We start from the raw sequence: 16,971 nt of genomic DNA on the forward strand, positions 1-16,971 counted from the left end.
TTCTGTTAGCACGTTGTTAGCAATACGCACCAAGCAGAGTGGATAGGCTAGTCAATACCTTCATTCGTTTAGAGAGGGTGGGTGAGGGTAACATTTCATTACGATTCATTACTTTATGAGGGGAGTTATATGTTTTTTTGTATATATTGATAACTTTAGATATTTGTTAATTGCATACTCCATTTTACTCAACATATAATTAGGTTTACTTGACAGTGAGTTTCTGGAAAAAGGAAAGCATTAAAAATTTTAATTAAATTATATACCTACATTTCACTGCTGGTTATACTCTGTATAACTGTGTATGTGACAAATAAAAATCTTGAATCTTGAATTATATAACGATTATACAAAGTGCAGTATTCAGAGAGTGCTGCCATGCATTATTATTAAATATTAGAACAGACAATGCGAGAGATGCAAAGCGGAGTCTCAGTGGCTACGCTCCACTTTTACGTTGTTTTAGATCAGCTTTGTTCAGTTTCTTGACAAGTTTAATGTTTTAGTTTCTTTTTAATGTATTTTCGTTTGTGGGACAAAAATATACGAGCTAGTCACTTTCTGTCTGAAACATAACTTTTTCACTATTAATTAATTATTTTAGAACTGTTGTATAAAAGCGATATCAAATTTATTTTTATTTTCATTTCTACACATTCCAAAATTTCCTGTTAAAGACCGTTATTATTTTTTTTTTTATTTTTTTTTATGACATCATGTAGGCATTACTGAACAATCTCGCCTCGAGCTTTTGCGCACGCGGGGAATTCCAGAGAGGAACCTCTCTCTCTCTCTCTCCGCTTCAAGTCAAAGCGACTCGCTTCTATCGCTTTCGATTCTCCGTCCCTCTATCCTTCCGTCGAAGTCTGTGAAGTTAAATCCTTACATAACTGATATCGCACTAGAAACAGCGCTACACGTGCCTTGATGAATGTCTAATCAAGACAGCTATTCTGCTGAGGATCCCATTATTGTCACTCTATCCTGCTTTGATATAAAAAGAAATGGCTTGTGCTTTCATCATGTGCCAGTTTCCATGGGCCCTCATTTGGCACTCTGCGTCTCTGTATCCTCATAGACAGAATGAGTGCTCATGCCAAAATCCCCTGCATTCAGAGTCTCGGTCCATGTGCACATCGGTCCATGTGGCAAATCGTTTGAACAATACAGCTATTAGGAGCACATTTCAAAGATAAAAGAGATCTTTTCATCGACAAACATGTAGCCAATTCCAACTGTCCTTTTTTTCTTTTCTTTTTTTTTTATTCAGGTAGACTCACTTCTCAAATCTCTTGCTTAATTAGGAGCATGATACAAATGTGACAGATTCATGAAGCAATATGAGCAATTTTTGGTAATGCTATTGAAAAGGCTTAGTCTAGGCTATTTCCTTTATTTGTCAGTGTTGTCCATTTATTTGCTTGTTCATTCATTCACGCATTCTTTTATGTTACATTTTAAGTTTTGTGCATATGCTCCTTACTGTTCTACTCTTTGAAAAGCATCATTAAAAAAAAAATTAGCCACATCCTGCAGCCATAAAAAGAGCTTGAGCACCAACCTCTGGTCATATAAGATACTGCAACATTTACTCAACATTATTCACACACAGTATATTGTAATCTGACAGCTGACATAACACGTGACAGGAGCTATAACCACTATTATCATATATTCACTTTTTTCCTATTCAGTATTGTAACATCGTGCAGGTGACAGTATGTCTTGGAGAATTACATGCGATATATTGTTTTAATTTCCTATTTTAAAAATGTCTTCTCCTTGTGTAATTATTAGCTAAACATGCTATTTTATGACCCCATATTAATTTAGAGACAATATGGAATATATGTACTGTATTATTATTTTTTAACGTCATAGCACCATTTAAGTGTACTGCAATAAAGCTCAAAGGGGATTATTAATGTATTAATGTTATTAATTATAGATTCTTTACAATGGCATGCACTGCCAAATTTTCACAAGTCAACTTTAAAAACGGGAGATTACTGTACTTGTCCCTCACAGCCTCGTTTTCAAGTCAAAAAATAAATATGGCTTCTCTAGTTCTACAACACTTAACACATTCCATTAACATACATTTTTTGAGAAAAAGATGTTAAAAAAAAGTCTGTTATTTCTTTGCAGACATTTCGTAAACAAAGGCAAATAAAAACTTTTGAAGCAGAAAGATTAGGCTAGTATTGCAACAAATAACATCTTATTTTGACGAACAGAAACGTATGTAATCCCACTGCACAAAAATGCATAAACTACAAAGCTTAAAGAAAAACAATGTTCTTATGAAGTTGCACATTTCTATTTTTCCAGAAGGTGGGGCATTGGAGTGGAAGAGGAGAGCATCGGGTTGATTCATTTGTGGATTCAAGGAAGAAGAATGCAGTTCAAGTCAGATCTTGCACACAAGACATCCTCAAGGAAACACCTGTATGTTCAAGGCGTCACAGTCTATTACTCACCCTGACATCACCCATTTCAGAAGCTTGTTTTGACAATTTAACAAAGTCCCCGCGTTATACTGATTCGCATAACCACCAGATGATGAAGTCTTATTTTATACCATTTGAATCTTTTCTCATGCTTAAATCTGATGACATTTCTTGACCTTAACTGAAAAGACAGTTTTATGCAACAAGTGCGACCTGGGCCACAAACAGTAGCAGATATAGATTAGGGGAACAATAACTGTTTTCAACTCTTTTCCTGTTTGCAGAGCTAGTCAATGAGTAACTTTCCATGAGATCAACCGAGTACAACTGTGAGTGTGTGCCGCTCATAAATCCGTGAATTCATCAGCTTCTGCTATCCGCTGAGTGATGTTTGGACATGTCCGCGTGTTCAAACCTGTGACTGCACTTTAAAACATCATCATCTCACAACCTGTCAGACGAGTCCTTCTACTTTTGAAGAAAAAAAGTGGAAGAGGCGCCATATCGTGGCTCCGCCGCTGTTACACACTTATGAACAGTAATCCATTGTTATATGTCTGTTGTTTTTCCTGTGATGGACGTTGCAGACTTCTTGACATTAAAAACAAGTCTATTTCGTCGGTTGTAAGTACATTTATGGAGCACATTCAGTTAATTTAAATAAAGGTCACAATTTAGGAGTTTTGGGGAAAAAGAAGATAATTAAGACTGACAAGAAAACCAATATTCACAGCCAAAAATGCAACAAACAACAGATATTTCATATATGTGATGCACTTTAATTTTCCATCAAATATAAAAGTGTGCAAATATAAAACTGTGCAAACACTACGGCTAAATGAGGGAAATATTTTGTGTGTACAAAAGGGAAATGACCAGGCAGCTTTATCAACTTAATACAAAATTAAAGGTAAAACCTGAAAAAGGTGTTGGCGTTGGTTGGATTACTGACTGGTTTGCTACGGAAGATTTAGTTTTTACAGATGCATGGATGCTAACAACAACACAGAATCACATCCAAAAGACCTGGAGTTCAACAGCAGTTTAAAAACCTAGCAATTAAGAGGCTGTCTGTTCCAGACAGTGAAGGGTAATGATGGCTACACCCCCCTTGGCATAAAACAGTGCTTGGCTCAGTAGTTTTATAGAGCGATGAAAAGATAAAGTGGTCTCAGGAATGAGCCATTGGCCTGAACATGAGGGTAGGGATATAGCCCTCTCCCCCATACATCTACCTACACCTGTGATCCTCCTGAGGGCACATTCCCATGGAACAAGCCAAATGGCTCTATAAATGCACATCTCTTTTTGAGTGAACCATTTTAATTATATAATTGTCCTCAGAGCGTTGCCATTTCTGTTTAAATTATAGCTTTGAAGTGCAATATTAAGCTGATATAGGGTAAGCTTATTTTAATAATAATATGCTACAATAGAAATGTCTAAACAATCATGGGTTGCTTGCACTACTACATCAATCACCACTGCAATCTGAAGAAGAAGAAAACGATGAAATCAAAGACATACATCAAAAACAAGTGAAGTGAAATGAAGTACAATATCCAGGCTCTATCTACAGTACCTATATATACATATATATATATATACACATAAATGCATTTCCAATCACAAAATAACTCCATTATTACGGAGGAAAGCCAATGAGATCCCAAACCCTGGAGGAAATATCTGTCAATATTCCGATAAATGAGTACTTACAATATGTACAGTAAATCCCAATGGATAAGTCCAGCATCTGTCAGTTTTTACAATGTAAGAATGAAAAAAGAGGAATAAAGTGTCTATGAGCATATTTTCAAGGGTTCCTAAAGTCCATGAGGTCAAACCCCACTAGGACCCTCAACAAAGTGCTGATTCACACAGAGAGTCTACAGGGATCAGTGTGCCATCAGAGTTTTTGTGGGTGGTGAGTTTCAGAACGACTACTTTCCTCTGGAGTTTTGTTGGAGTGAGAGGATTTGGACTCTCCGGCTCCGATTCCGATGTGTAGTCTAGTGAATGTTCTCCGATGGGCTGTGGAGACAGCGGTGCTGCATCGGCTCCACGTTCGAGCAGGACGCAGATGGCGTCTTTGTAGCCACCGCGTACAGCCAGGTGAAGCGGAGTGAATCCATTGCGGTCTTGAGTGTTGGCGACGTCAGGGCATCTCTGCAAAAGCTCTTTGAGGACCTCGCAGTAGCCGCTCTCAGCAGCCAAGTGACATGGCGTGCGAAGGCCGTGGTTGGCGATCTCGGGGTCAGCACCCTCCGCCAGAAGCATTTTTACTGTTGGTAGGTGGCCTTTTTGCGCGGCCAGGTGTAAGGCGGTGCAGCCGTTGGCCGTCCGGCTGTGGATATTGGTGCCGTGTTTCACAAGCAACCTTGAAGTGCTGGTGTGGCCAGTTTCTGCAGCCACGTGAAGCGGAGTGTGGAGGCCGTCAGAGGTGAGATGCACGTTAGCGCCGAGCTCCACCAAGATCCGTGCCACCCGGTACTGGCCCCTTTGAGACGCCAGATGGAGTGGAGTGCGCCCATCCAACGTCTGGCCATCGACATCGGCACCTGCCTGCTTAACCAGGAGCTTCACAATTCCCAAATGGCCTTTCCAGGCAGCCAGATGTAGTGCCGTCCAGTCATCTTTACCTTTCACATGGACATCAGCTCCACGACTTAGCAAGACCCTCACCACGTTCTCCTGTCCATGGTGGCAGGCGATATGTGTTGGCGTACGTCCCTGACCATCTATTTCATTAATGGAAGCACAGCGGTCTAGGAGTAAACGGGTCAGGGCCTCATCGCCGTTCTGGGCTGCGAAGTGTAGAGGTGTGTACTGGTCCTCATCCTTGGCGTTGACATTTGTTGTTTTGCGGCTCAGAAGAATCTCAGACACTCCCTTCAGTCGCTTTTCGGCAGCCAGGTGGAGGGGTGTGGCTCCGTGAATATTGGGCAAATTAGGGTTGCAGTTACTAAGTAGCAGAAACTTAACCGCTTCTTCATTGGCCAGACTCACTGCGAAGTGGAGCAGGTTGCTGCCGCCCTCCAAGAGCAAGTCAACATCTTGTGGTTGGAGGATCTTCATCATCTTGGCAATGTCCTCATTGCGAATGGCTTCACAAAGCTTCTTCTTCTGTAACTCACTGGAGTCTAAGTAGTACATAAACACAGTGAAGAATAATAAAAATGAGTCTAAAGAATTTTATGGCACACTGATTAGACTTTTAACATTATCAGATTCATCAAGTTTTTGCTCAGCATATCTCTGACGATCAATAATATTTGCAAAATCAATTCCAAAACAAGTAACAAAATGAAAAACAAAAAAACAAAACTCAAACAAAATAGAAAAGAAAGCAAAGCAAAAACAAAAACAAAAATAACAAAATAAACAAAACACAAGTAAAATAAAAAAGCAAAACAAAATGCAACACAAAACAATTAACAAAACAAACAAAAAATAAAACAAATCAAAGCAACTAAAAAGAAAAAGAAAATAACAAAAACAACGCCAATAAAATAAAAAAGAAAAACAAACAGCAACACAAAACAAAAATAAAATACCCTTGTATACATTATACGAAAAAATGCAAGATACTACTGTGACTTTTCTCTTACCATTCACAGCATTTTCTTTTTCAAAGGACAATGTAATTGAGCCTTGAGACGAGAAAGCCGAGTCCACGGAGGAGATGCCTGACAGTCTCTTGCTGGTGTTGTCTTTGCTCTCAAGGGACTCTTCTTTGACATTGCTAAAACTGCGAGACAAGCCGGAGTCAATCTGACACAGCAGCTCAGACAGGCTGTAGTCTTTCTCAGGTAACATGGCTGACTTCGGCCTCACTGGCTTTTGGTTGTTAGTCTGTATGTGAAGAAAAGTAGAACAGATTCTTTGTAAAAGAACATTTTCATCATCAACAATGAAAGATTAGCAACACTGTTTTCATAATTTAGAAACAATGGAGGGAGCCACATGAATTATACATGAATAAAATCACTGACTGTAGATGCAAAAGGTTCATTCAAATACGTAACATTTTGACAAATGAAGAACAGTGTATTCTTCCTAAAATAAACAGTTTTATATGCTCACACAGAAAATAACAAAGGGGTTCTGTTAAAGCAATGCAGTTTGGTGGCATTCTCTGTATCTGATGAAAGACTGTCATCTTGGTAAAACATTTACACTATGTACTTAGACTAAAACTAACAAATACCAAAGAGTTGCCTAATAACTGAGGGACAGGAAGTCTAAACCTTATTGGAAGTCAATCTAAATGACGCATATGAACATAACTTGCTGGAAACTCTGCTTTGCGTAGTACACAGCATGACAATGGAAAATATTAGATTTATGCACAGCAATACATCTGATATTACCTGTTCACTGGAGGCTGGGGCAGGGCAAGGAGAACAGTCTAGTTCTGAAGACACGGAAGCTCTGGACTCATCATGAGGTTTGGTGCACAACTCCTCAGCCTCTGAAGTGATCTCTGTAGGAGAAAGCGAACAATGTTTCAATGAACAATGACAGTGAACTTTTTTTGAAGGAAAGTCTGGTATACCTCTTTATAGAAATACTTCCTGAAATTACAAAACCTATTCAGTATAAAAACGTACCGCAGGAACAGGAATGGCACATTGTGTCATGCCAATTTACTGGTGTGGTTGCCTGGCATATTCTGTCATATCAATTCATGTTGCAATGCAACTCTGGTTCCTGTGACTCAGCAGGTTCATTACTGGTGCGATCGAAGTGAGAGACACTCACCTTGAAAACTGGGTCTGGCTTCAGGGGAATGTGTCCAGCATTTCTGCATTAGGGACAGGAAGCCTGAGCAGGCCTGAGGACGACTGCGAGGAATAATGCTGAGATCTGGACGAACGCCCTTTACCACCTTCACCATTATTTGCAGGATGTTATTATCTCCTATGAAACAGACGGAGAAAATAAGTAACATTAGTTTTTTGCCACGCAACAGAAAATAAGATTGTATTTCCAAATTAAACTGAGTGAAACACACAAAGTCATATTTCCCTCAAAACATGTCTGTATAGCTGTGTATTTACTGAATGAGCACGGTTACATCCGAAACTCATAGCACTGTATTTTATGTATCGTCGTCTTTTATTCTATACTGTTTTAATTCATTTTAAATGTAAAATGTTTTAATAATTTGCTTTTATTGTTGTGATTATTTAAATTATTTTTATGTAGAGCACTTTAAATTGCCACTTTGTATGAAATGTGCTATATAAATAAAGTTCCCTTGCCTTCACTACAAAAATAAACAGAAAAAACCCTGATTTTGTATTACTAAAAAATAAAACTCAAGTGTTTGTAGTACATTTCCCTTAAATTCTCATTTTAAGTAGATCTGAAATGGCTTCTTTTATTATGCTATATTATTGTAATGTTTGACACAATATGTTTTTTTTCCAAGTAAAACGATCATAAATTAAGAGCAATACAGCTAATTCTACAGTGATGTGTAAGTACTACCATTTAAATAATATATTGTTATTTTTATACTAATATACTATACTAATAAACCTGAAGTGGGGGATTAACGTAAATTTAAGGATTAATGTTTTTTTTTAAATAGACTTTATTTTCTCTAGCAATTTTTAAATAGATTTTTTGTTATACAACATGGAAAAAATATCAACAAGTTCCTGAAGATATTGTTTTCATTAGACTAGAAAAAAGAAATCAACACTTCTCTCAGAGACCGCTAATTTCATATCCTGTGATTTCAACTTTTATTGTAAATCAGGATACTGTTTATGTTCCTTTTGGAAAGGGTTGTCCGGCAGCCAAATGATTCTATTCACTGGTGCCAAACACAACAATTCTGCCTCTATTGACAAAACCTTTGTTTCATTCTTTCACACTGAATTCTTGTAACTGCTGGTTACTAAAAAAAAGTCATATTTTCTCTTCCCTTCTAGATTTACCTGGAAATCATAACCAGATAAACACAGACACTCCCTCATGGAGAGCCAGTCAGATTGAAATGAATGCCAAAAATCCATGTTTACGGGATCTGATGCCGCCCATAATGCAGATAAACAATAATAAGCATTCCACACATTCTCAATACCAAGAAAAACTTTGAGAGACTGATTTTACTACTTGTCTTACCTTGATATGGCTTCTTCTGAGTGAGGATTCCCCAGATAACAATCGAAAAACTGTGAAACAACACATATGTTTTAGACAACATTGACTTAACCATTAAAAGTTGGTTTTGACAAACAGAAGCTGATCTCGTATTTCAGTTACAGTTTACACAATGACAGCAATCCAAAATGGCTGACCTGTACACGTCGTGTTTAGTGTCAGAGATCCTGTCTTTTTCTATGATTCTCTCTGGAGGAAGGTAGGCGATGGTGCCACAAAACCCATCACGGCTAATATCGTCGTTCCTGGCAAAACCGTTCCACCTCGCCAGGCCGAAGTCAGAAATCTAAAATGAAGAACACAAAGAATTCGGCTTAGTCTTTAGACTTCACATTTTAAATCAAATTAGATCAGATTAGGTTTTATGTAAGTGTCATTTACTGTGACTTTTCCAGAAAGTCGCCTAAAGGTGTTCTATTAGGTGGGGAAGCCTTGATTTTTCTGTAAATCTGTGCACGCATATGTAGGCGTGTGTGTGCCAGCCCTTCATTAACACTGCCTAGCTCTAGCTTGTTCAGACTGGTCCAGGATGCGTGTTTACATCTAACCTTTTCAATCCGACACAACGATTCCCACCCATCCCTCGTGACACCTGCTTACTCATCTATGGGAAGGCTGGATATAAATGGGATAAAGCATGGGAAAGCTTTTCAACCCTCAGGGAATTTTCTGGAAAGGTATGTGGGGGCCGTGAAAAGAAAATGATAGGTGTGCCCTTCCCCCTGCTCTTTTGAAATCCTTACGAATTTTCCCGCATAGATGATCTGACACGACCGAGATTAAAACTGTTGTTCGGTCGTCAACGCAGGATTAGGATTAAAATCTTTCACGCTGACAGGATGTTTTGATGAACATGAAACACATAAATGTAGCTGTTTATTTTTTCAGTGAAATTTGATCCAAACATCATAATCGTTCCTTTAAAATAATTTAAAACCTTTTAAAAAAAAAGTGTTTCCCAAATTGGAGTTTGTAAAAATGCAAGGGGTTCATTGATGAAAATCTACTAATAAAACATAAAAATAAAAACATTAAAAATATGAAATATTTTATTTGCTTACCTGCATGTGACTATTAATCAACATCAGTGAAATGTGATCATGTGTATGTTTTGTAAAAATGGTAAAATATTAATTTAAAATCTCTTTACCAAAGGTGTTCATCTTAACTCTTAATAAATGAGTAAACAAATAAAGTCCAAATAAATAAATACAAATTAATTTTAAAAAAATTATACATTTAATGAATTAAATGACACAAAAGAAGGTCATTTGAACTGCGCTAAGGCGTTTTTATTTTTTTTGTGTGTGTTTCACAGAAGAGAAGTCATACAGGTTTGGAAAAATATAAGGGTTTGTATTTGTGTCTGCTTTTGCATTATGCATAATTGACAGACGTAAAAATCCCAACAAGAAAACTTTTAGGTGGTTTTTTTTAGTAATCGCTGCATCAAAGTGTGTGATTCATTGCCTACTGTGATCGATTGCTTGGAAGTTCTAAACCATGAGTAATAAGGTCACCACCTTTACAGCAAAGGAGTCAAGGCCTCGTCATGACCAGATGTGGCTCGCTCCGGCTCACCTTGATGTGGTAGTGCGCATCCAGCAGGATGTTGGCAGGTTTAAGGTCGAGATGAAGGAGGGGCGGGTTCATGCAGTGCAGGAAGTTCATCCCCACCGCCGTCTCATGGATGATACGGAAACGCAGCTCCCAGGGCAGCGGCTCCGAGGCCAGCAGAGTTTCTAGAGAGCCTGTCTCCATATATTCCATCACCAGTCCCTGCGGATCGCTGCAGATGCCGTAAACGGGGAGGATGTAGCGGAACTTAGCCGCCTCCATCTTTTTGGCCTCCTCTAAAAGTTCGGCACGCTCCCTAAACGACAAAAAACTAATCAGTTCAAAGTCACACCTGTTGTTGAATGTAAATGGCATTTATTTAGTAAGGAATGTATTAACATGGGAGGGATCCAGCAGGATTTTAGCTGGATAACTAGCAACACACCCCATTAATTAAAAAGATCATAAAGAAATCACAGCAAGACGCTTTAATACAAACAACAAGGGAAGGTGCTAAAACCCGTTGGACCTGAGCACACGCTGATTGACTCATTGATATTATCTGGAGGCATTTTATGAACAATAACACAATGTTTATTAGCTATGGGCTAAATTTCCTTTATGAAATATAAACAGGGCATCTGAAACAAATAGGTTTTTCACAATGCTGTTTACAGTAAATTTATCTGATATCATATTTGAATGACATTCCGGTCTTTAACACTGATAGATATGGGCTTGTATGAATGGCTCTTTTGTACTTTGTTATTTCAAAACTCCTTTTATTAGTAAGTCAGACAGAAGTCAGACATGAAGGTCATATATTACATCTTAATGGGTTTACAATCTGTTTGCTTGGTTAACAGCACCAGCCATGTAACTCAAATAAACAAGCACAGACATTACACAAAAACTTGCAATGTCAGTAAGTCTGTGAATTGCTTTATCAGTTTAGTGATTCTTTTATTACTCATATGACGTCAATGCTTAAGCAAAAGTGGCCACGTAGGCTAGATCTCCGTTAATTTTAGCATGTGCTAAATAAATTAATTAATCAATTCAAATGTATTAAAGAATATAAATAGATAAATACTATAAAATGTAAATGGAAAGTATAAAATGTATTCAAAATTCCAATAAAATGTATAAATAAATAAACAAGTAAATAATTTAATTTTAATATACTTGCTGTTCGCATAGAAACAAAAAAATAAACAGGGAAACTCTAAATACATTTAAGGGTATTTTGAAATTTATTTCAAAAGTTGTGCTTTCCATGTGTATTTTTGTATTTATTTTCATATGAATACATTTCATATATATACATATACATTTTCATATTCTTTGTTCACATAGAAAAAGAAAAAAGAAAAAAAAGAAAATACACAGGGACAGCAAAACTCTAAATAAATTGAAAATACCCTCAAATGCACTGTTCTGCCACCCTTTTAAGCTCAACAAAAGCCGTTCTTTTCTAAAAAAAAAAAACAACTGATCCAGTTCGACCGGTTCGGCAACTCTGCTAAAGCAGAGGCCTGATGGAGCACAGGAGGACAAAGCCTGCTTTTAAGTCTGTGCCCTGTTTAGATGGGGGAGGCAAATTAGAATTCTTGTACCCTCAGACCTCAGGTGCTGATAACCTGTTGTGGTGGTGGTGAGGGTCACATGGAACATCTATCAGATTTTTTTGTTTTTCTCCTCCTCAAGCTTGGTAACGCAAAGTGACATCCGCATTAAGATTTCAAAAGCAGGTTTTGCAGGAGGACGTTCTAGATTACAGCTGATGGCACCTTGATAACCATGCCTGATCAAATCTTCCAGCATTAACGACCTGTTGACGCATCCCTCTGTCAAAATAATTCACATATAGCATATCAAAGTGCTACATATCAATAGCGCCTATTCTACAGGGCCAGAGGAGTCCAAAAGAAATGCATAACAACACACTTAGCCTGTATGCACCTGTATTCATACTCATCCAAGGCTATTGAAAGATTTATGCCCAAAGGAAATCATTTCACATGCTAGGTCATACTAGAGGTGTAATTCATATAGTCTAAACTATATCACAATAAGCAGTCTAAATATTTTCATGCAGACTGTTACAGAAAGAGCTCTATATCGCATTAGTGCGTGCTTCTTATATGGGTTGAAATAGTGACTAATAGTGACCCCAGCATCATCCACAGCTGACTTACACAACTCTGGAACATAATGAGTAATTTAAAATAAATATAAAACATGTAATATACATTAATGTAGTTGTTCATAATTAAAATATTAGGGGAATGTATGTTTCTGCATATACATACACACTCTGGCATTCAAAAGTGTGTGGTCAGGAAGATTTTTTCAAAGAAATTAATACATTGATTTATTAAATGATTTAAAAAGTGACAGGGAAGACTTGAAAATTTTTACAAAAAAAAAAGTTTCAAATAAATGCTGTTCTTTCTATTCATCAGAGAACCCTGAGATGGTTTCCACATAAATATTACGCTGCACAAGTGTTTTCAACTATTTTAATAATAATAAATATTTCTTGAATAGATTAAAATAGATTAAAATGGAAAAAAGCTATTTATATATATGTTTAACAATATTACTGATTTTACTGTATTTTCATTCAATAAATGCAGTCAAAAACATTTAAATGCTTTTAAATATTATATAAGTATAAATAAGTGGCCCCATTTACCACAATTCACTGTAAATAAGTAAATAAATTCTAATAATAAAAATAATTATTATTTCTTCCTCTATAAATATAATGAGATGTAAAATGTTATGCGTGTGACTGCAACATCACACATAATGGGTGACTGCGTGTTTTGAGTTTGAGCTCCATCAAGTTGATTCTTTACCGTCTATTTTCTATCTTAAAATAGACACTACCCATTTAAATGGGGAGTCATCTCAATTATCACCAGTAAAGTATGGAGTACCACAAGGATCTGTCCTAGGTCCTCTGCTATTTTCAATATACATGTTGCCTCTTGGTAATATTATTAGAAAATACAGGATTAGTTTTCATTGTTATGCTGATGATACTCAACTATATATCTCAACAAGCCCAGATGAAACTTCTAAACTAAGCTAATAGACTGTGTAAAAAATTTAAAAGATTGGATGACCAATAATTTCCTCCTATTAAATTCAGATAAGACAGAGATATTACTTATTGAACCAAAAAACAGTACACAGAATCTCTTGGATTACAATTTGCAACTAGACAGATGTACTGTTACGTCCTCAAGTCAAAACTCTGGGTGTTATATTAGACAGCAACATGTCCTGTCAAAATCATATTTCCCATGTTACAAAAACAGCATTCTTCCATCTTAGAAGCATTGCCAAGCTTCGAAACATGCTACCTGTTTCTGATGCAGAAAAGCTAGTTCATGCATTCATGACCTCTAGACTGGACTATTGTAATGCACTGCTAGGTGGTTGTCCTGCATCTTCAATAAACAAGCTACAGATAGTCCAAAATGCAGCGGCTAGAGTTCTTACCAGCTCAAGAAAATATGATCATATTACCCCAATTTTACAGTCCCTGCACTGGCTACCTATTCAGTTCCGTATCATTTACAAAATATTATTACTTGCCTATAAGGCACTAAATGGTTTAGCTCCTGCGTACCTAACTTGTCTTCTACCACGCTACAATCCAACCCGCTCCCTAAGGTCGCAAAACTCTGGACTTTTGGTAGTACCTAGGATAGCAAAGTCCACTAAAGGAGGTAGAGCTTTTTCACATTTGGCTCCCAAACTCTGGAATAGCCTTCCTGATAACATTCGGGGTTCAGACACACTCTCTCTGTTTAAATCTAGATTAAAGACACATCTCTTTAGCCAAGCATTCACATAATGCATCTTATAATCTTGTACTGCAGTTATATCTGATCAAATGTACATTATTATTATTCTTTAGCTTGGGTTGAACAAATCATTTTTGCTTAGATGGAACAGCAGCTACGCTAATTATGTCTCTATTTGTTTCTCTGTTTCTGCCACGGGATTAACATCCCATGGTAAACTAGGAATTACAGAAGCTTCCTGGATCCAACACTTAAATGATCTGAGATGACCAAACACCTGAGAAAAGATCATGCCAACCCCTCAGAGGACCTCAGAGGATGCCAACGCTCAGACAACATACAGAATTACCAAATTTTGCCATAAGTTAAACATATTAAGGTTCTGCAATATATAAATATATTGTGGAAACTTAATTTCCTGTAGAGCTGCTTTGCAACGATTTGTATCGTAAAATCACTATACAAATAAACTTGAACTTGAAACTTGAACATCTGTATGCATACCAAAGCTCTGGGTAATTCTTATGTATGGAGAGTTACTGGGAAACAAAGCTCACATACAGCCACTCCTTATCATGTCAAGACAGTTAAAGTGGAAGTCTTTAGAAAGATGTTGAGCCACATTCACGATGTCTTAATGTGTTTGTATGTATATTTGGTGAGGTGGGGGTCATAATCATAGCTCAAGGCAGTATATTATTGCAGTTTCCTGACACAACACGTTGAGGGGCAGCATCTTTTTGCATGCCAGCATAACAAATGTTAATGTGAACAGAATAAACACTTAATGGCATGAACATTCACATTGCCTAAAATACATGCACGTGGACAAATATGGTTTTAGGAATACTGTATATCATTTTTTATTTAAAAAAATAATGGATAAACAAACCTATGGATATCAATTAATAGCAAAACAAACTGATGTTAAAGCATATCTCCAGTTCGATAGAATTAAACTATGGATTTTGGATCATGATTGTGGTTAACAAACACACACACTCATTCATTCATTCACACACTTCCAAATGTAAAACACACACACACACACACACACACACACACAAAAAAGAACTTACTTTTCATCTGAATGAAGGCTAGGAGGGCACTTGATCGCCAAACATGTTTTCCATTGCATATGTCGTACTTTGTACACCTGTCCGAAGCCACCGGAGCCAATCTTTTCCCAACTCCCAAACTCAGAAGCATCAAAAGTTTTCAGAAGTCCCATAATCCCTGGGGAATTTTCGGGGACGTCCATTTTTCAAGCTGTTTAATACGATCCTGTGCAATCTGGATTGTCTTTTTCACATAAAAAGGTTTTCTGTCAAAGACAAACAGGTTGTGAATGGTTCCTTGTTTTTTTCCTGTCTGTACAGACGGCTTCAGTCTGGCCCTACCCCTCTGTTCAGGTGAGGAGTGGGAGGAGCCTAATGACATCATTTCCTGAGCCTGGAACACACAAAGTGGCAAAGAGTCAATTGGCCAATCTAGTCCTATGACACATATATACCTGTTTATAAGCTAAAGGGCATTGGTAACACCCATAAAGCACTGTTTCAACTTCACTGCATCTAATATAGTGCTAGAAGTTACAAACTTCTCAACTTTCTGCTCATGAAGCCTGGGAACTGTATTTGACATGGTTATCCAAGCTTAAGGAATGCTTATAACCTTTATAACCTGAGATCACAAGAATGTTAAAATCGTCTCTTAACCCCCTGGAGAAATATACAAGTTCACTAGGATTACTCAACAATGTCCTGGTTATGTGATACAGCTAAAATGAGTCGTGTGGAATGTAAAAAAGCATTGAACCTATTCATAGACGAGTTTATATTAGCCAGAGGTTCAAGCATGCGTGAACTCAATTTACATGAATCTACACATAATAGCTTCAGGGTAACACTAACTCGTTTTACACTGACCTGATTGAATTTACATCCACCAGACCTTCAAAAATCACCTTGCACCACAATGTTCTCATGCAATGTCCACATAAAAGTGAGTCACATTGCATACTTTTTTGATTCATTATGACTCAATGGATTATTTATAAGTATGGTAATAAATCTTAAATAAATAAATCTTTCCCTTCAGGTTTTTAAAAAGCCATGTAGGTGGTATTTCTGTCATTTGTAACCCATGGGAATGTTTGCCTTATTAAGCCTACTGTATCATACTTGATACATGAATTTGTAAAACCTCTAAATTTTCAACATGATCAAAACCATGCAGCAAAATCTACAACATGCCTTCTGTCATCTAATTGATAGTTCATAGCCTACTTTTTAGTAAGAAAAATGCCTTTTAGTATAATTCTAAACATATCCTCTTTCTTTTTGCGATGAGATGATTTTATAAAGTAGCCTACATTTTATGTGTACATCTCTCAATCATGATGGTATTGCATTTTAATTAAAACCACAGAGCCATAAAACTTAGCATTATCTTACGAAGAGATATTATTGAGAGTGACAACTATTGATATTTATATGAATGTTATGTAGTAAATAGTTACTATACTGCACTAATCTATCGCTTTTATTTACAAGCTATATGGAATTTCCATTTTACTTTTTGGCCATATATTACATCTGCATCAAATTGCATATCTGTGGGCCTCTGAATAAAATTGAGGTAAATGAGCTCCATATCTCACTGTATCATAATATGTGAGCCATAAAAACCTGATGTATTAAATATGACACAAAACACACACGCAAACTTGAAATGCATTTTTTTCTGATTGTTATTTTATATGATAATTGCTTTAAGTGAAACTCACTAGAGATGTCAATGGCTGTCTTCAAATGGAATTAAAGTGGATGCAAAAACAGGATCATTCACACGTGACTGAGGATGCTCGATGGGTTTCAGTTGTTCTGAATGCATTTAGTAATTAGCAATTCGTATTTGTGTGAGAGACTTGGGTGGGGCTAAATAAAATAAAAAGGAAAACCTGC

At 36.9% G+C, this 16,971-nt stretch overlaps 1 protein-coding gene across 1 annotated transcript; it reads right to left on the reverse strand.

Moving 5' to 3' along the window:
* Positions 1 to 3,211: 3,211 nt before the first annotated feature.
* LOC306863702 (receptor-interacting serine/threonine-protein kinase 4-like) lies at positions 3,212 to 15,382 on the reverse strand. The gene is made up of 8 exons (XM_079407203.1): positions 15,085 to 15,382; positions 10,209 to 10,500; positions 8,765 to 8,913; positions 8,589 to 8,638; positions 7,215 to 7,373; positions 6,824 to 6,936; positions 6,062 to 6,305; positions 3,212 to 5,593 (listed from the first exon to the last, which is right to left on the reverse strand). The coding sequence occupies exons 1-8, from the start codon at positions 15,264 to 15,266 to the stop codon at positions 4,311 to 4,313; spliced, it is 2,472 nt and encodes an 823-aa protein (XP_079263329.1). The 5' UTR covers positions 15,267 to 15,382; the 3' UTR covers positions 3,212 to 4,310.
* Between the last annotated feature and the right edge of the window lie 1,589 nt (positions 15,383 to 16,971).

The sequence above is a fragment of the Barbus barbus genome (assembly GCF_936440315.1).
Source record: "Barbus barbus genome assembly, chromosome: 45".
In the NCBI taxonomy this organism is placed as follows: domain Eukaryota; kingdom Metazoa; phylum Chordata; class Actinopteri; order Cypriniformes; family Cyprinidae; genus Barbus; species Barbus barbus.